The sequence below is a fragment of the Symphodus melops genome (genome assembly GCF_947650265.1).
Source record: "Symphodus melops genome assembly, chromosome: 18".
In the NCBI taxonomy this organism is placed as follows: domain Eukaryota; kingdom Metazoa; phylum Chordata; class Actinopteri; order Labriformes; family Labridae; genus Symphodus; species Symphodus melops.
In genome coordinates, this window is record NC_136708.1 from 17,232,710 (window position 1) to 17,252,610 (window position 19,901).

The following is a 19,901-nucleotide window of genomic DNA, read 5'->3' on the forward strand; positions in this document are numbered from 1 at the left end:
TACAGGATAAGCTTTTTTGCTTTTTAATTTAAAAAGTGTGGCTTACATGGTCATCAAATCGCATAGGACCCCAACATTTGGGTATGATCTTTATTCTAAATAACTTAAGAGGAAAATTAGACACATTTAAACCCTTTCCCCTTGTTTTGTAACTATATATTCAGCATCATTGTGTACATGATCTCTTTCAGAATTATTTTGGTTGCTTGCAAAACAAAGGCAAACTTTGGCCTGTGTTAAGTGGAACAGCATTTTTATCAGAGGAGTTTCCTTACGAGTCCCATTCAAACCAAAAATAACAATCCTTTAGTTACTTCTGATAAGCTAATTACTACAGTATACTATAATAAACATAATTACACCATTTGAGGTGTATTCCTCCATTTCACTTGTAACTAGTAGCCGATTCCTTATAGGAAGATGTAACAGAGAATTTACAGACTTTCAAGTCAACAGAAAGATGAAGAAACACCAAATGTTTTTCTGAGGACTCCAGGAAGAATAGCTGAGCTTTTCGGTACAGCTAATGGGGATCCTAACAAATAAACCATTAGGGAAACTGATATTTACCAAAATTAAATCTTTCAAAATGCGTAACTGATCAGAGATTTCCGATCCTCGTCAGATTCATTTTATAAAAAACTGAAAATAGCAACAACAAGAAGTCACTGATGATACAGGGAAATTAGTGAAGATATTCTGAGCTTACTTCAGCATACTGATCAAGAAATAACATTATCCATTTAATCAGGTTTTTCAACCCTTATTTTAATACAACAAATAGCAAACAAATCAAAAAATGGGAATATAAACAGACATGGACAAGTACAAAAAAACCTCTTTACTTCAGAGTTCAGTACCTTTCCCTTCCCCCCCATTCAGGGCTCACTGGTTCTTCCAGGCTCCACCGGGAGGCACTAGAGCAGAGCAAGAGCACAGCACAAATACCGGTACAAAAAAGAAAAAAAAGAGAGAACAGTAGAGGGAGCAAGGAACAGAAAGGCAACCTGGACATTGAATAAAGAAATAGGAGAATGAAGGACATTTATAAACACCTTATACCATGACAGAGATGTGAAAAAGTTGTTTCCACTCTTAAGTTATTTGGTCTATCTCAAGGCCTCTTAAAGCTCAGAGGCCAGAATATAAACAAACAGATCAGACAGTTACTGCATTGATTCACATGCAACCCTCCCCTCTTTTCTTTAAAAAATAAAAATAATTAAAAAAAAAAGGACTATGCACATCTGATATGACATGTCACTACTTGCTAAGCCAACACCATCCAAAAGCAAAGAGTTCACAATTTGTGTGTACTGCAGAGATAAAAAGAAATGGTTGACTCAAATGTACTGTATAAAAACCATAACGTCTTACTGTACACAACCAAGACACACAAGTTCAACTTATTTTGTTCATTGGTCAACTCTCGGGCATGTTCACATCTAATGAGTAGCTCCAGACAAATGTTTTGTCTGAATATTTACAATTACTTTGATTCGTAAAGTCCTCATTTTGCAAGGATTGAATGAAATATTAGCCTGGGTCTCCTTTGGATTAATAAGCACTTTTAACAAAATTACAGATACAAGAATTAGCTGGTAACGGAGTTTTCATCTGCATGTTTGTATATGTATGTAGGACTTGGAAAATAACTTAAAATGTATTTCCACATTACATACTTGTGTTACTATGCTGATGTGATTTTACCGTTTTTCATTTGCTTGAATTTAAAGGCTAATAATGTGCCAGGGCAATGCTTAAATGGAGCATTTTAATGGCAAATGAAACTTGGGATATATTCATGAATTAATCCCACGTTTCTCTCAGACTTTCAGGCACTCTTGACGTATTTTGACAAAGTATTTTGTACAGTTTCTGATTTGATTAAAGCCTCAAAACACAATAAATTGTGAGGATTTTAGTCACTGTAGTGATAAACATTGGGGGAAGATTTGACATGACACTCTTGGTCTACGTGTAGGTGTGTCTGTGTTTGTTTGAAAAAGCGTCTTGTCTACGTGGTGAAGGAGCGGGACGAGACAATCACAGTCAAGTCAGTGCGGGAGCCTCCGTGCCAGTCAGTCACAAAGTGTGTGAGGTAGTGTGTTGGTGTCAGTGCTTTGCTGGTTGGCAGGCTCCATGTCTGAAGGATTGTGAAGTTAACATTCATTAAGATTTGACACCTCTAGGGGAAGGGGTAGGAAAATCATTTGCCTCTAGCCACTCAAAAGTGCTATGTATAAGCATGAATATCAATGAGCACGTTTCTCGTTGTAGTGAACAAGTAAAGGGCTAGTTAAGAGAAAGATGGGCAAGTAGCTGACATGACACACAAGTCATTCAATTAAATCAGAGGAAAGAGTGTCTCTGTCTGTCCTCATTCTTTGCACCTCCATGACGCTCCCTTGTCCCTTGTTGCCCACTCCTCAACTTTCATTAGCTGCCACTAACTGGCCTAATGCCTGGCGCACAAACACGGCCTGTATGTCCTTGGTCTTGATGCAGAAGTCACAGGCCCAAACGGCAGCACTCTCTCGAGTTAGCAGCCCGTACGCCGGCTCCGTCAGACCTGTGCAGTCCCTATGGAACCAGCGCTGGCACGATGCCTCACATAGGATGGCGTCCTGATCGTCGTGCACCTCTGCCATGCAGAGGCCGCAAGGGAAGACCATCCCAGGGCCACCAAGTTTTCCAGGGCCAGAACCAGGGCCGGTCGAGGGAGCTGCTGGGCCAGGGGGTAGAGGGGACTGGGTGTTTGGGGTTGAAGTTGAGTTGGAGGGTGGGTTGGGGTTGCTGCCAGGAGTGTTGCCCCCGTTGTTGTTGGTCATGTTGTTCTGACCTGAATTGGAGGCCGGGTTTGAGAGTGGACCACCAGTACCAGGAGTGTTGTTCTGCTGGTTGTAAGGGGTGGAACCAGGGGCAGAGTTAGGTGGAGTGGATTGTTGCTGCTGTTGCTGGTTTGAGTTGTTTGAGTTGGGGGTGTTTGTATTATTGGGGGCTTGTAGCTGATTGGGTGGAGGATGCTGGGGTTGCCCTGAACCATTAAGGGGCCCAGTAGGAGAAGAATTGGGATTAGGCTGGGGTGGTGCTGAGGGTGGCTGACCGGGTGTGTTAGCATTGGGCTGCTGGACGTCAGGGTGGCCAGGGAACCCTCCCCCTGGCTGCGAGGGGCCAGAGTTAGCAGGAGGACCAGGAGTGGTGTTATTAGGAGGGGGGCCATTGGGATTTAGGTTAATCTGTTGCTGCTGCTGCTGCTGCTGAGGCCCAGGTGGTCCCCCTCCTCCACCAAAGTTCTTTCCATCCTCATTGCCCGGTCCTGGTGGGCTCGGGCCAGGGTAAGGACCATCCTGTGATGGAGGGAACTGCCCTTGCGGGGGCATACCTGGCAATCCTCCCACCATGTTGCTTCCTGGGCCGCCCATGCCCCCCATCATGTTCATCCCAGGACCCATGCCTCCTCCCATGGGAGGCAGTGGACCATGCGGGGGCCCTCTTGGACCTACACCACCAGGTAAAGGGGGGCTGTTGAATGGGTGTCCACCCTGACCATGCTGCTGCTGTGGTGGCATGCCAAAGCGGGGGTGAGGTGCCCCCCCTCCACCGGGACCTCCCATAGCTCCCGGGGACAACATGGGGTTGAAACCTGGGCCGCCATGCATGGGTGGACTGAAGTTTGGTGGCATATTGAACTGGGATGGCCCACCAGGAGGAAAGCCCCCACCTCCCCCTCCCCCGCCTCCTCCTCCCCCAACACCACCTCCAAAGCCAGGGATGCCTCCAAAACCTAACTGATGGTGAGGTCCAGCGTTGGATGGTGGGCCGAATGGAGGCCGCCTTCCAGGCTGGCCACCGCCTGGTCCTCCTGGGCCTCCCATGAAGCCCATGCCGCCGCCCATTCTACCTCCACCTCCATAACCGCCTCCACCACCTGCACCCGGACTGGGGAGAAATGGAGCACTGCCTGGTCCGCCTGCACCACTGGGTCGGGATGGGGGTCCAAAGTCATCATCAAAAGGATTGGAAGCCACCAGGTGGTCCACCATTGGTGTCGGAGGAGGTGCAAACTCTGTGAGGTGGGAAAACCCAGCCGCCTAAAAAATGAAAATTGAAAGCAAAATCTTCTTTTAAAATTGCTTTTTCAAAATAAACACAATTTAAATAGTCAATTTATGTGTTTTTTTGCACACTGAGAAAACTTTTTTTTTTTTTTTTTTAAATCACACAGAGGAATTGGATATCTGAAAGGTAACCTGAGTGGTGGATTTCCTGGCCTTCTTCTTCTCGGGACTCTTCATCTGGGAAGCTGAAAAAGTAAAATAAGGAGGGAATGGGTTCATAGAGGAAAATGAATTATTAGCCACATCAACACGTCTCTTTGCTTCATGCTATTAGTCCACCACCAATCAGGTGCAGCATCACATTTGGATTGGCCAATACCCCTTAGTGACAGAGTGGAGCAGCTTTAGACCGAGGGCCTCTACGTCAAGTCCAACAGTTGGGATGGATTCAATGATGGGACATAGACTGGCATGAGGACAAGATGCTGAACATCCAGGCGTTATCATCACCAAGGTTATGAAGCCTAGAATCGTAAATGACCCAGGCAGACCAAAATGACCCAGGCGAGAGGGAGAGAGGCCGCAAACAAGAGGCAGAAAAGGTAAGGTCGATGAGGGAGACAGGAAAAAAGACGAAGACATGAGAACGGAGGAAACGAGGCTGAAGGTACACTGATAGCAAGATAAGACATGAACCTCTCTCACGGATCCACTCTCTGTGAGAAACAGCCACCACCGTAGACAGTCGTGAAGTTTACATATGGGGGGAGTGCGAGAAGGGATTTACAGCACCAGTGCAGCCCATTGCAGCGCAGTAATGGATGAATCCGGTTCTGATTTGGGGAGATGGGTGAAATCAATTCCTACCTTTGTTTCGTTTTCCTGGTCCCGCCAGTAGTCTCCCCGATTCGGCAGCCATTAGCTAATAAGACTGTCGGTGAAGTGGCATATCACCGTTCATGTGCAAGAAAAAAAAAGTTAAAAAAATGACGACGTCTTGGGCTAATGAGCCAAGTATAGGTGGCCTTCAGGTCATTTCAAAATCGTTAAATATGTTATCATTAAAATATCATCTACCACGTTAAGACGACTTGATTTGATTATAAAGCTGGCCCAGGTCTCTGGAAACTAATTTCCAGCTGCACAAATGTTATCGCCACGGTGTCTGTCACGCCGGGATTTGGTCACCAAATAAGCGTCAGGTAAATTTTGGGGTTCACGGTTCTTGAGCACAAACTTAAGTACTGTTGCAAGGCAGTTTTTTACTACAAGCTGGATAACACTGGTTGCTTGCTACCTGGTATGAGGAACCAGGACAAGCAAGTAACAGAGCAGCCCACCTCCCTCTCCTAAATGATCACTTACAGATGTGTGGCAAAAACAAAAAAAACAACAACAAACCAGCTAGCTATGGCAAGCTAGTTACTCCCTCAGCTTACTAGCTAGCCACGTTACTCAATGTGGCTTGCTAGCGGCATTGATATCTCACCCAGTAGCTCCAACACCGGAAAAATTACCCGAATGTATTAGTTATACGTCTACATTCATTTGTAAAAAAAGGTGCACTTGGTTTTACGTATCAAGAATAAGATTAAGCAATCAATCATGTTTTGGAAAAATGGTTGTTTACTATGCTAACATTAGCTGACTAGCTAACGTTAGCATTGCCATCTTGCAGACTGTCTTGGAAAACAAACTGTACCCTTTCTTTCGTTGTCCTTTTTAAAATGAAACTCTCTGGTGTGTCATTGTCAGCAAAAACCCCCGTCCTCACTCGGTGTATGCTTGTTGATCCACCATTAAGCTATAATTCATTCATAAACGCAAATTTTTTTTTTGCTGCCATAATTATCGTGGCCTTCTATCGCCACCGGACAAAGAGGGACAAACAGGAGGCTCGCGCACCACGGAAGGTTCCATCTCCTCGCAAAAGTAGGGGACGATGGTAAGTACACCTAATTAATAAGAGATGTAATTCTTGAATTATTTTTTTCAAAACAATTCTCAATGAATACTATACATAAAACTATTCTATATTGTCGTTTAAATATAACAGGAAACCGTTGTAAACGTTATTAATTTAAATGTGTAGATGGTCTCGACCCCTCCGGTGGCGTATGTTGTGGAACAGCTAAGAACGGACCATTTCTTCCCAACGCAAAGCAGTGCAATTAAAGAAGGACCGGACATTAATTAGACAGCCAATTAAGCACGTTATTAAGTGACAGAAAGATTAATAAAGAATTAACGTCCAACATCAAAATATTATTAAGGCTGTCAAATTCAATTTGAGACGCCATCTGGGTAAATTTCCACTTGAATGGGAGAAGAATAGTTTATATGCAGATGTTTGTGGTGACTTATTGAAACATTATAATAATAATATTAATAATTGATATGACAGCATAAGGGAGCCTGTCTGCCTTTTTTTCCCCTCAGTAGCCTTTTTGATTAATGTATTTAGGCTGTATTTTGTATAGTATGCCTGCAGATAAATCTAGAGTTGGATTTAACATTATTTTTATTTATTTGAAGTTGTATTTAAATAGCGACAGATACAAAAACCTAGATACACTTGAACAGTCATTTAATGTATGCATCATAGTGTTTTAGCAAAGGCTAGTTTACAACACTTGTCCCTAATGGCCCAAGAACATTCATCAGTGGGTTACCTGGGAATATTTTTCCGCTTTAACGGACTTCCAAAATAGTATTCCTAGTATTCTACCATGATGTCCACAGTTAAAAGCTTATCGCCGCCCACCAGATCCTGCCTGCCCCCTCTTCACTTCAGACCCCCACCCCCCCACCCCAAACGCCAAGCGCAGTCAGGAGCCTCATTGCGACAGGAGCAGGCTGTAAAGGACCTGATTAGCCACTCTGGGAATGGAACCACAAATCAGAAGCAAGAAGAACTTTGCCTTCTTTCGGGTATTCCCACTCCAAAGACATCTGTTCATTCAAATGGAATAAACTTTTATTGTGAGTAAAGGAAGACACAGGTGTAAAAAAGGTACAAATGGGATAAAGTAGGCTTTTATTTTTTCTTGCCAATAGGGCATGCAGCCTGTACGTTTTTATTAACAAACGTATTCTTTGCTTGAAGCTGTAAGAGTAGAACAATATAGTTTTCTAGGCTTGAAATTGAGGTGTGGAGATCCTGTTGGCTTAGAATAAAGCAGCGGAAGTCTTTTGTTAGAGGCTGTGATTTGTAAAGGTGCGTCTCTGGGGCCCTGCTGGTGCATGGCACTAAAAGGTGTTGAACAGGCGGGGAAGTTTATTGGTTTCTAGCTTAGTTGTTATAATGGCAAAGTGGTTCAAAGAGTTCCCCATCAACTTAAAAAATGGTACTGACAGGATCCGATCACTTTCAGAATCAGGCTCACAATCCAAAGCCAACAAAACCGGGCTGGTGGCGAGCATTGGTACCAAAACAACAGGCTCCAAAACGGGCCATCGTAAGAACTCCTCTTCCGACAGCACAGGCGGAGGAGGTGGAGGAGGAGTGGGGTCTCTCCTGTCCGGGAGAAACCGAAAAAACTCTGCGATAGAGTTAAGTAGAAACGCTATTAGCTCCCCGGTGAAAGATGGAAAAGTTTGGGAAAACCTGTTATCTGGGAAGAGTCGTAAAAACTCCAAAGCGGAGCCAGTGTTTGAGGAGCAGCAGCACCGACCTCTGAAGAGTTCACCATCTGCCAACTCTTACATCAACCGGCTGATCAGGGTGGACAAACAGGACAAAAGCCCAAACTTCAACAGTAGCACCGTCACCAACCAAGTACCTGAAACAGAGAAACCACTGCAGGGCAAGACAGAAACTGTGAGTAACCATCGCCAGAGCCCATTCACTTGGAGCATTTACTATTTTAAAATTACATTTCGTTTCCCCCCTATTGTGTTTCTTGTCATTTACATTTTTAAGCATTTCGAGTTTAAATCTTAAGATTCATACTGAAATTATTTAATTTCAGATTCCCTCAATTGGTCATATTTTATCTTGTATTTTTTAGACTTATCTTAAAACCTTATATAGTATATAGCTATTATGTGCCCATATAAGGGACAGTTCAAAAGTGGATTTCATAAACAGTCTGCATTTAGTTAAATATTAGACATGTGAAAATATGGCCTTTCTATTTGTTGTCACAGTGAAGAAGGCTATTTCAGAAATAAATATTGTACCAGCTGCATGCTTACTGATACAATTATGTATAAGTACAATAATGACATAATACAATATTTATCATTCTGATATGGGCCACCATTGTAATAAAAAGGTTTTTTTTTTTTTTTTTAAAACAACAACAACTGAATACACTGTGATTATATTTGTATACTCTTACTTTACTTAGATTTAAGAGCATGGCTTTTACCTGTAATTTAATATCTTTAGATTGTTCACTTCTTTAGCTCTTTTAAAAAATATATCTTAACTTTTCTTCCTCCACTAGTTATTATATCTGATTAGGATGGTAATCATACTGAATGAAAAATTAAACTTTTGACACTTTAAGTGCCATTTGTTGCTTCTGAATTGTGCTCTTTATACATAGCAATTTAACTTTAACTTAAGTAAACATCTTCTGACTGATTGTCAGTGTTAGGATGTGAAATTGGACAAAATTGAATCTGATACAACTTTTCGTATTCTAGCATACACAAGCAAAAAACAACATGCGTGTCATCAAATTGTTGAAAATTAAGAGTCAATGACCCAGTCCAAGCACTGAAAAATGAGATAAATGTTTTATTTACTTCTTCCCCTTTGTCTCCAATACACCCATTGTGTCCACTCCTTACAGTCTGTATCTCTCTCTCTTCCTCTCCCCCTCTCGTCCTCACACCCACCTTCCCTGCCTAATACAAAAGCTGCAGTCAGATGTGAGGCCTTACCTTCCTGTCCTGCTCAGTATTCCTTTTCTCTCACCCCCCTCATCCATCCTTTCTCTACATTCAGGCCCCTGGTGATCTGGGGAAGGCTATCATGTTGTAAAAAGCATTGTGTTACTTGACACCTAGGTGCTAACTCAAGTCCCCTCCAGCTTGGCTTTACATAAAAGAGGTAGATAGACTGAGAAGTCAGGGATAGTGAAAGCTGAGGTAGAAAGGTAGAATAAAATGTGAGTTTTATATTTCAGTCTGGGTAAACCCCTTTTTTGATCTGTTACTCGTGCTTGCGCAGTCACAAGTTTTGATTGATGGACTTTTGCGTAATATTTATGCACCTTCATTCTTTCTATTATGTGTGTGTTTGTTCCTCTTTACCTCTCTAAACCAACAGCTGAAGTTTACCATACTTTGTGTTTCAGCTTTTTAAGCCTCTTTTTCTCCAAACAACTAGCGCTAACATTTCTTTGGCAAGGGGACACAACTGGAAGTGATTAAAGAGGAACAGCTTCATTTTACGACCCATGCCATTGTCTCTTGGCTAGCAGCTTGTAAAGCATACAACAACTTAGACAGCACTGATAAGATGACAAGAGAGTTGGGCATGACTGGTGAAGTAGAATACAGGTTGTTGACAGAGAAGCGGAAGGTTTTAACTACCAAAGTGCTTCCACGATCAAGATGTAGAAACAGGTTTCCTGTAGAGAAGTTGACCAAAACCAACACCAACATTTATTACAACTTTTGGGTATTTCTTCACTTGTTACCATGGACAACTAATTGTTTTCTTATTATAATAAATTACAATACAATAATGTTAAATAGGCAACTGAGTTGTCATGGAAAAAACACATTGGGTATGATGTGTAATACTTAGATGTTATGGCTTAACAAATCATCCCCATAAACACATATGCATAGAAAACTTTTTACAGTCTTAATGAAGAGTTTAACACATTTTCAGTTTTAAACTCTTAAATGCTAAAATACCATTTGCCGGAAATGTGTTTAATTTGATGTGTTCAGCTTGTAAAGTAGGTGGGAATTGGTTAACTACATCGATGAGACAAAAGTCAAGCTCGCCTAACTATAGCAAATTCAGTTCTGTAATACTATTAAACAGTAGACCATTAGGCCTATTTGTTTTAAAATTGAATCTGAATGTAAGAATGAATTAAAGCAGTTTAATAGCTTAAATTAAATCTGTTACTAGTTTTAATCTTGGTTCACTTGTTAGTTTTATTGCTTGATGTACCATTTAATGGTAGGCCTATTATTTGTTTAACAAATTGGCTGAATTCAACCACTAGATAACAGAAAAGATTAGCTTCAACTTATTCCTAGCTTTCTTTACTGTTCGCTTGTTACTTGTATTGTGAAATACTACCAAACAGTAAGCTTGAACTACAAACTATTAGCAAACTGAGCTAAGGCGTTCCCCAGCATGTTGTTTAGAGGAGTGGTTCTCAAAGTGGGGGTCTGCGGACCATAGCTTGGGAGTCTGCGGAATAATTTACAAAAAAATTGTGACTTGCACCACAAACTGGGACTTGCACCAATAAAATCAGCTATTTTGACCAATACACCCACTCACTTTAGTTTTGTGCCAATTCGGACATGATCTTGACACGTTTGTCACTTCATAGTCACAGCGATTAAAGTTTAAAAAAAAACCTCAATATAAAAAAACACCTTGGAGCCAACATTTCTCAAAGTTTCTAAAATGAATTATTTGAAAAGTATACATTTATGAAAAATGTCTCATCTGAAAGAGGTCCATGCTCTAAAAAAGTTTGAGAGCCCCTGGTTTAGAGCGTGTAGCCCAGCTTTCTCCAAGATTTGTTAGGTTACCCATTTAAATACAATTTAAAACTGGACAACAGCAGGACATAATGACAACAGCGCTTCAACTTTTAGCTCTGATAAAGTAAAATGGCAAAACTAAGTATGGTAAAAGCTGGACTTTAAACACAGTTGTCTGTCATCCTCCAGTTTCTTCTTTCACTTGGTGTTTTTTATACTTGCAATCTTTTTAAGTATCTGCTTAATGATTCTCTGCTTTTTCCAGTTGATCATCCTTGAAGATTACGCAGATCCCTTTGATGCTCAGAAGACCAGAGAGCAAAGGGAAGCAGAGAGGGTTGGTGAGAACGATGGTTACATGGAGCCTTATGATGCCCAGCAGATGATCACAGGTAAGCCTTCATAAATAAACTATCGCTTCCCTTGTTCTCTGATTTATAGCCCCTGATTGCTGAATCTTTACCCCTATATTTGACCTCACAGTAAGACAGGATTCTCATTTCAGCCTCCCTGTCCAAGCTGTAAGATTGAGAATTTGCTCCCGTAGTGCTCCCTGCGCTGGAGCAACCGTGTTGTGTTCGGACAATGGGTGCAGTTTCCTGCTCCTGCTTCCTCTTTCCTGTCTGTGTTTCCTGGTGCTATTCTCTAAAAAGGAAGTTGACCCTTACTGCCCTCCTCCTCTCCCGTGTAACCCCCTATATGGACCTGTCTGGCCATTCATCAAATCTTCCCAGGATCGAGGAAGACTGGTGGTCCTTCAACCAATCACATGCTCTCCTGACCTTTCCTTCCTTCAGTCCATTGTTTCAACCAAACGAGTTACACAATAGCCTGCTGTGACTGTGTACATGGTTTATTGCAGTTCTCTCTCGTAGATTTGGCTTCAATCAGTGCCCGATGCTACTTCCAGGCTTCCTCAGAGAAGTCTACAGAGGATGTGATGATATGACTGAGTCAATTTATGAGGCTTAAATCATACCAAGGAAGTGAGCAAGTCTGATGTCAGCTCGACTCAATAAGTGAGGATGTAAGAGAATGAGGCCGCTTTATTATTAACACTATATATAGCAGTTGACATCAGTTAAGAGAAGGAAACTGTTTATTGGGGGGAATACCTTGGTGAACAGACCAATTAGATTTTATTTAATGAGGACAACATAAAAATCCTTTTTCAACATCGTCCTGGGAAAGAAAGGCAGTAGCACAGTTAAGAGCGAGTCCGACAAACAATTAGCAGCCATAGGCCCCACATACAAATATATTACAAGATATATGTGACTATTATTCTTAAAAAAAACCCATTAAAGCAGCAAATAAGTAACAAATCGTCAAGTTACTTACCCACTTTACAAAAATGAATAAGAATACATTTTGGGCACTCAGTTTGTAAACAAATCCCTTTAAGTAATTCTTTTGACCCGAATCACTCCTATTTGTGTGCACACATTTAATACTGAACTATTGTAAGGCAAAAACATGCAGCAGCAGCAAATATGACACCATTACAGTTTTGTTAACTTCTTTCAAAAATGGTAAGTCTCATGCCCATCATTTCATTTTCTTACTCAAAATGGGACCATTATTATACATTTTTCATCATTCTGTATTGGAAAAAAAACTGAAAAGAAGTGACGGAGACCACTGGACCTGGTAAGGACAATGTGTACAATGGTAATAATCAAGTGAGAAGTCAATTTTGTCATTGACTTCAACACAATCTAACTTGATTTTTCAGCCAGTCACCCCCTGCTGGTGGAGGTCAAAAAGCTCGACAACACTTATAGTATGAAGATCAACTTTATTAATGAATTATAGCCAAAACACATCCAACTAATTTGTTAAATAAAGTTTGACCTGGCCTTTCACTGTTCATTCACCTTGGTAGTTGGAATAGTTGTGTTGGATGTAGGGCATGTCCACTTTTTGTAAGAAGAAAAAAATCAATGGTCTTATCTGTATCTCTTTGCAGAGATCATAATATTCAATTCTTCTTTTTGTTAAACTTCAAGAGATCAGACGTCGGGGGTCCAAGGACCTGCTGAAGGTGTGTGTGCTGATGGAGGAGAGTGAAGGAACAGTGGAGGAAGGCCAGCCTGCACCCTTACAGATATATGACATCCCATATGAGGGGAGCGGTGAAGGAGACAAGACAGGAGTCACGCGGCCTGAGCTGGATCCTCGTCCATCTGCTGAGTATGAGTTGCCCTGGGAGTGGAAGAAGGAGCAGATTGTTAGAACGCTGTCAGGTACATCAGCACACCATGTCAAAAGTCACACAGTGAAACCTGAAAACGAGCATTTCCCCAATTTTTGAATCAAGGGTAGGTGGGAAATGTTTAGATTATGTGAACAGCTTGACTGAATTTCATTTGCTTTTAAAGGAAAATAATAAAAATACATCACTTATGTTACACTGTCCCCGTTTAGCTAAACTATTAACCACTACCATTTACATAACATAGCTCCAACCCTGCCTCTTTCTGCCTCGGATCAATATGAAAAATATTTGTTTCAAAAAACAACTCCGGCCTGCTTTAGCATGTATATTTTATACGCTGCATAGACCAACAGCATACTGATAACATCATGCATGAATCATCAAACTGCTGTCTTCTTATTTTAGACTTACTGGAGGCTTCTGCACTCACTTCATACTCAGGCATAGAGAGGCTTTTTTTCTTTGCATAACTACATATCTTCTCTCGTCATTCTCTTTCCCCCAGCACAGTTTGACAGTCCTGAACGACCAACTAAAGATGACACACCTCACCCAACACTCAACAGGAAGCCTCAACATCCGGCAGCTCAGCCACAGCAGCAGAATCAGCATCTGAGGCAGAAAAGCTGGACTCAGAAGATCCTGCGCTCCTCTCCTCCAACCCTGTCACCATCCAGCTCCCCTGCCGCCAACCTGGAAACAGAGGTTTGCTTTGTTGACCCCTCCCTGCCCATCGAAAAACAGAGGTGAGGAGGCAGAAAGAGTAAAAAAAGATAGGATTAAACAATGGGATTTGTATACATAAAACTTTGATACTCAACCTATAAATAGTATTAATATGCCAGAATGTGTCTGCATATGTTTCTTATTCCCGTACTCACCCTAACTGTGGAATAGTTAGTATTACTCATTAACAAAGGGTTTTATATAAAAGGGGCTCAGGACTTGATCAATAGCAGATGAAAAGTAATCCCACCCTTTGTCTCAGCTGGTACCACGGCTGTGTGACTCGCCAGGAGGCGGAGTCTCAGCTGCAGTCCTGCAAAGAGGCCAGCTTCCTGGTCAGGAACAGCGAGTCGGACAACAGCAAGTACTCCATCGCCCTCAAGTGAGTGTAACATGGAAGTGCGGCAAGTTGTGTCCCAAGGGATGAAATATAAATTGTTGATTATAAGCTGTACAGTCTGAAAAAAATTACATTATATTTGACCCAGCTTCAACTTTCAACAATTACAAGTTTGGTGGAATATTCCTAAAAAATAATAACTTTTTAATGGACGTGCTGATAATTATCAACTGTATTTTCTGCATTCACAATATTTTAATATCAAACCTTTAAACTTACTTTACTTAGAAGAAGAATAATTCTACTTAAATCAGACTGTTTCCTCCTGTTGTTTATGTTTGTTAAAGGCTTTTATAGGAATCTCTTTATCCCTTTGTGAAAATGAATTTATATCATATAGACTCATTTTAAAAGATGTACATTGTCACTTTGAACAAGGAGCACACAATTTTAGGCTTTTCAAGAAAAATGCGGAATTAAGAATGTTTTTTCCTTCCTTTAAAATGAACATTTATTAATACAATGCTTATATGGTGGAAACAATATGTTAAAAATGTAATTATGCAAAGTAAGGGAAGTGATTTATTTGTAACTTTAAAAAAAAAAAAGAAACTCTGCCCCGTTTCTCATAATAGTAACTCTAATCAGACCAATATCTCTCCTCTGTGTGACTCAGGACGAGCCAAGGCTGTGTTCACATCATCGTCGCTCAGACCAAAGAGAACGGCTACACCCTGGACCAGAGCAGCTGTGTGTTTCCCAGCATCCCAGAGGTAGTGCACCACTACTGCACCCAACGTCTGCCTTTCAATGGTGCCGAGCACATGACCCTGCTGCACCCAGTGCCTCGTGTACACTGACTCCACCCCAGCCCAGCTTAGGTATACAAATCAAGCACCTCCGGGGACCTACATGGACAATGTGTACTCTACTGCACCTACATTTTCAGAAAGTCTCACTGTAAAACTTGGCTGACCCTATTAATGTATTAGTTTTCTAATCTTTTTTTTAATTTTAGTTTGCAGCTCTGTCTGAGTTTAGAAGCCCCGGATGTCTTCTTCTCCTGTCTTTATTTCCCTTTGATGTGCAGTGGATGCAAATCATCTAAGCTGCTCTTTTACATGTGAACAAGAGGGACGCACAGCACAGCCAAGTCTGTCTATTAATGATTAAACCTGACGCATAGCCAGATGGATGTGATATTTTAATTATCCAAAATGGCTCAGTCAGAAGCTCAAAGCAAAGAAAAGAATTTTCTGGCATGTTGCAGCCATGCAGTGAGTGAGCCCACTTTTCTTTGTTTTCAGCATCTTTTTTTTTTTCGATTCAAAGACCCCTTTCCTCCTTGGTTTGGATGTTTCTCGATTGTTGCTCAGTCAGAAGCTGCATGTAATATTTCAGATATTCTAGGTGAAACTGAAGTAGCAAGTCCTTAAGTCTGTGGAAGCAAACTCTTGTAGCTCTCCTTCTCCCCCTGGTGGATGTGCTGGTACACTGCACCAATGTGCTGAACCCAAAGAATGTCCTTGTTTCCTTTAAATTGAAAGTTGATTAAAAAAACTCTGTCCACAGAGGATATCATTCCTCTGAACTCAAATATGAACAAAGACCTTCTCTTTATTTTCATGCTTGCAGCGATTTTCTTATTTATGCTCTTAAACTTGTTAGTTGCCTGTAACCGCTGTCCCCTTGAGGATTTCCTCTGTTGTACTGTGAATGAGGGAGTTGTTAGTACTCTATTATCTGCACTGTGAAGAGCGAATGACTCATCATGATGCAATGTGCTTAAGAAAACATGGATTTACAAGAGTTAGGGATCCTAATGATAAGAACTGAGACTTTTGTTCATCTGTAGTTTTCTGGCAAACATGCGACTCATTTTGGCTAATAGGTGTGAAATAAACGTGAAAATTATTGGTATCTGTGCTGAAAAAACATTGTAGAAAGATGTCTCGTATGAAGCTTTATTCACAGGTATAAGTGTAAGTGTAATGACAAAATATACAAACATTTCTGATTAACTATTTGTATTCAAATATTGTTCATTTATATCCCCTGTTAAGAAAATGTAATGCTGTGCTCCTTCAGAGTCTAATGTTACGCCTGGTGCTAAGAAGTCCCAAACATATGAGACATGCACTCTTAAACAAGAGATCTTCTAGAATCATTGCAACACAGCCTGTTAGCGATCAGGATGACAATAAATTATGGTGAAAACAAGATTTTTTTTTCTTATATATTTTTGGAGCTCTGCCACTCCTACTTTTCTTCACAGATTTAAGGGATGTTAGGTTGTAGTTTTTGGCAGATACCTTGCGGAAACACACCTGCTTTACATTTGTTCACCTTTGATATGTGAATTCCTGCTGTTGAAACATTGTAAAACAGATTAAAATAAAAGGTCCTGAATCTCAATGCTGGAGATCCTCTTTGAGCTTCTCTCTGATCATAATAAATCAACAAAAACAGAAAATGTGCGGGTGTTTTTGTCAGTGATGTTCGCTCTGAAATGTGAATGATCAAAGCTTCAAACTGTCTCATCATCCCAGAGGAAGCAGCCTATTCACACATCCTGGCATGACTGAATGAGGGCATATTTGAGCATAATGAATCTTTAAACTAAGAGCTTGATTGGGTTTGCAGCAGTTTGGTGTGTGTTTTTGAGCGGGGTATAGTAAGTTTGATTATTGATTGTGATGGTGAATTGATGAACTTGGATGCTCATAGCACTTTTATAGTCTTCTGAGAACTCAAGTAGGTTTACATGACACATTCACTCCTTCACACCACATTCACACGCTTATGGCACAGGCTGCTACGTAAGGTGCCCAATTACACATCAATACTATACAATCAAACATTCATTTCACAGGCTGTTGGCACAACAGCAGGCGCTATTTAGGGCTCAGTGTCTTGTCCAAGGACATTTCTACATGTGTGTGAAGGAGCTGGAGATGAACCCGACCTTCTTGTTGTAAGACAGCCAACTTTTTGTGCTAGCCGAGAGGGTGAAAAGGTAAGGAGGAAAGGTTCTGGTGGAGAGATTAGGTTTTAAGTGGAGGATCATGTTGAGGACAAACATCTGATAAACATGCAGGGAGCACCCAAGCCTTTGCAATGTGTAGATCTGAGCTAAATGCAGCATTAAAACAGACAAGGAGTCCCATGTCAAGGGTGAAGGATAAAAAAAGAGCATTTGACACCATCTCTGTCTGTGTCTCTCCTTTTCTTACGCCCTCTCCTTTACTTCCCTCACTTAGTCGCTGTTACTGTATCTGAGGCTGATATCTGTCTGTCACCGGTTTTGTCCTTGACCCTGGTGGAGGACACTCGCATTGTTTGGTGCCAAGAAGAGTTTGAGGTTTAATTTATGAAGGCAAGTAACCCACAGGTTGGGTTTCGTTACTCTAAAACCAGACACAGCTTTCAGGCCTGTCTTATGTTGCGTAAGCTCATGTATAGGCTAACTGTTTGCTGCAAGCTTTTGCACGTTAGTAAGTTTCAATTTTAGTATTGTTTTCATTTCAATAAATATTCAGTAGTTTCGTCCAGGGTCAGGCACCTCTTTACGGTCATGAGACGTGATAAGTATAATGTTCTAAAACAAAAAGCAAATTCTCATTGTTGAATTTTTATTTATCTTTCTTTGTTTTGTGCAGTATCAAGGAAAGCACTAAGCGGACATGCACTCATACATTCTATTAACTCAATTTCCCCATAGGGAGGAATTAACTCCTGTTATTTTCTTGAAATCTTAACTTATTACTTTACTTTATCTTATTATCTCTCGCAATAACATAGCTTGTTTTCTCGTGATAATGGGAGCCCTCATGGCTGGTCACTTTAAGAGGCCCGACGATAACATGTCATGCTGCCTTGGCCCTAACTAATAAGGTAAGTCAAACCTATTTTTGCATTTTTTTTTTTTTGCCATCGCAACACTGGTTATATGAGAAACAACAGAAAATAACTCATCTATGTAAACCAATGTATATAAAATGTTTGGATTCATGTACACTCAGGGCTTTCATCTGTTTTTTAAAGCCTGTGTTAAATGACTGTATAAAGTAGGATTAAATTACTCATGTAAAGTCAAAGTAACTCAAAACGGTATTAAGAGCAGTATTTGTGGAAATGTGATTAGTTGCTATCCATCACTGCCTGGTGTATCAAAGCATGATCTTTATGAATTAAGAGTGCCAGGCCCTTGTAATTCATATGTCTCCTGTCTTCTCTCTGGCATTGAGCTGCGGCCATAAGGTCTCCCTGCGGTCTTCTGTCAAGATGGATTTCATGAACCTGAGGAAAACAGGCCTTCTCAAATTCTCCCCAAGAGCGATCCAGCTTCACCTGGAAAGGAATTAATCATCACACAATATAGACCTGGAGCCACCTCTGCTACTGTGTACTTGAATAAATAATCTCATCTTCTTTCCCACATGTATGCCACTCTACTCTCATGCAATTGCTAACCCCCTCTCAGGCTTGCATGGCAGATTGGCGTGATCATTGCCTGACTCTGTCTGATCGACATGGTGGCTTGACATCTTGGTGTCGCTTGACCTGATCTGTTGGTAACCGAAGTGTTCCTTATCAGCTTCTTCAGGGTGGGTGCCAGTGACACGGCCGGCTTTGTGTTGCTCATCTCCTTTGCGCACACAGAGAATCAGCACCTGCCATGTGCGATCCATCAACAGAGACTCCTGCCTTTTAGTTTGAATCAGCTCACCTGGTAAGGTCAGGAGTAGTTTTAGATACTGTTCGCAGGTTGTCCCGGAGCTATTAATTGTCCCAGTGTGATTGAAGCTAGTTTGCAAATAGCCTAGTAGATCTCATAAAACCTAGTCCTATCACCACCTCTCAATAGATCAGCAACTGGAAATTAATAAATAAATAGTGAAAAACAAGGGAAATTGGTTCTTGGTTGATCAGCAACTAAAAAGTCAATGGAGAGGGAAATAGAGACACTCTGAGCCATATGTCAAGATAAAACAACAGGCTAATCTATTAGCTAACATCAGACAACAACTGATGATAGCATTCAAATACTTAAAAAACAGTAATGTAAAAGCAAGAAATTGAACCTTTTATATATTATTTTTTGTAAAACTTAAAAAAAGAAAAGTTGGAAAGCCATTCAGACACTATTATCTTTGATTAGCTAGGAAGTGGATTCCCTTTTAATGTGTAAAACAATCAATACATAGCCTAATTTTAGCATTTAGCCATCCCAGCTATAGAAAATCAATCAAGTTCAGGGAAGGAATGACAAAAGTTCAACTATGTCATAATAATCACGAATCAATGAAAATGCATCATTGACATACTTGTATTGAAAATGTATTAGAATTCTACAACTCATGCAAAATGTGTGCTTTTAGTATATTATACTTTAATAACATTATACAGCTGAACCTAGCAAAATATGGGCTTTCAAAGCTCAAAGTGTTGCTGCTTGTTGACAGTATATTTCTGTAAGTCTTTCTTTCTTCTGTCTTGCAGCAGTCTTATCGGTTCTTTGAAGTGAGAAAGGTAACAGAAGTCAACAGCCGGAAAAAAGTTATTTGTTTCCCTTCAGGCTACAACAGGTTTTATGTCATCATGGACACTATTTTGTTTCGAATTGTTTACCTTTGCAAGCAGGGCGCTTTCGGCTGAAATATTCAAACTGTCCAATCAGAAGCGTGTGGAGAGCAAACAGCATGACTGAGGAATGAAAGCATATACTGTAGGAACCACGCCCATAAACACTGGCTGACCTGGAATCATTTCATTACTTGTGGCCAAAGGTACAAAATAAAGGCAAATGCGCTCATCAGTTTTGAAGGACAATTACCCCAGGGTAAAGAAAGGAGAGAATCTATGA

The 19,901-nt window shown here is 40.9% G+C and overlaps 2 protein-coding genes across 5 annotated transcripts; one reads left to right on the plus strand and one right to left on the minus strand.

Moving 5' to 3' along the window:
* Nucleotides 1-742: 742 nt before the first annotated feature.
* Nucleotides 743-5,993, minus strand: pygo2 (pygopus homolog 2). Of its 3 annotated transcripts, XM_079368161.1 has the most exons (4): nucleotides 5,764-5,993; nucleotides 4,929-4,992; nucleotides 4,254-4,306; nucleotides 743-4,094 (listed from the first exon to the last, which is right to left on the minus strand). In XM_079368161.1, the coding sequence occupies exons 2-4, from the start codon at nucleotides 4,978-4,980 to the stop codon at nucleotides 2,430-2,432; spliced, it is 1,770 nt and encodes a 589-aa protein (XP_079224287.1). In that variant the 5' UTR covers nucleotides 4,981-4,992; nucleotides 5,764-5,993; the 3' UTR covers nucleotides 743-2,429. The 3 variants fall into 3 exon arrangements, with proteins under 3 accessions (XP_079224287.1, XP_079224288.1, XP_079224286.1); XM_079368162.1 differs by lacking the exon at nucleotides 4,929-4,992; XM_079368160.1 differs by having other exon boundaries at nucleotides 4,929-5,993.
* LOC306839437 (SH2 domain-containing adapter protein E-like) lies at nucleotides 4,314-14,957 on the plus strand. Of its 2 annotated transcripts, XM_079368163.1 has the most exons (8): nucleotides 4,314-4,663; nucleotides 5,942-6,006; nucleotides 7,436-7,881; nucleotides 11,017-11,143; nucleotides 12,761-12,997; nucleotides 13,475-13,715; nucleotides 13,958-14,077; nucleotides 14,712-14,957. In XM_079368163.1, the coding sequence occupies exons 1-8, from the start codon at nucleotides 4,617-4,619 to the stop codon at nucleotides 14,893-14,895; spliced, it is 1,467 nt and encodes a 488-aa protein (XP_079224289.1). In that variant the 5' UTR covers nucleotides 4,314-4,616; the 3' UTR covers nucleotides 14,896-14,957. The 2 variants fall into 2 exon arrangements, with proteins under 2 accessions (XP_079224289.1, XP_079224290.1); XM_079368164.1 differs by lacking the exons at nucleotides 4,314-4,663; nucleotides 5,942-6,006 and having other exon boundaries at nucleotides 6,904-7,881.
* The last annotated feature ends 4,944 nt before the right edge of the window (nucleotides 14,958-19,901 follow it).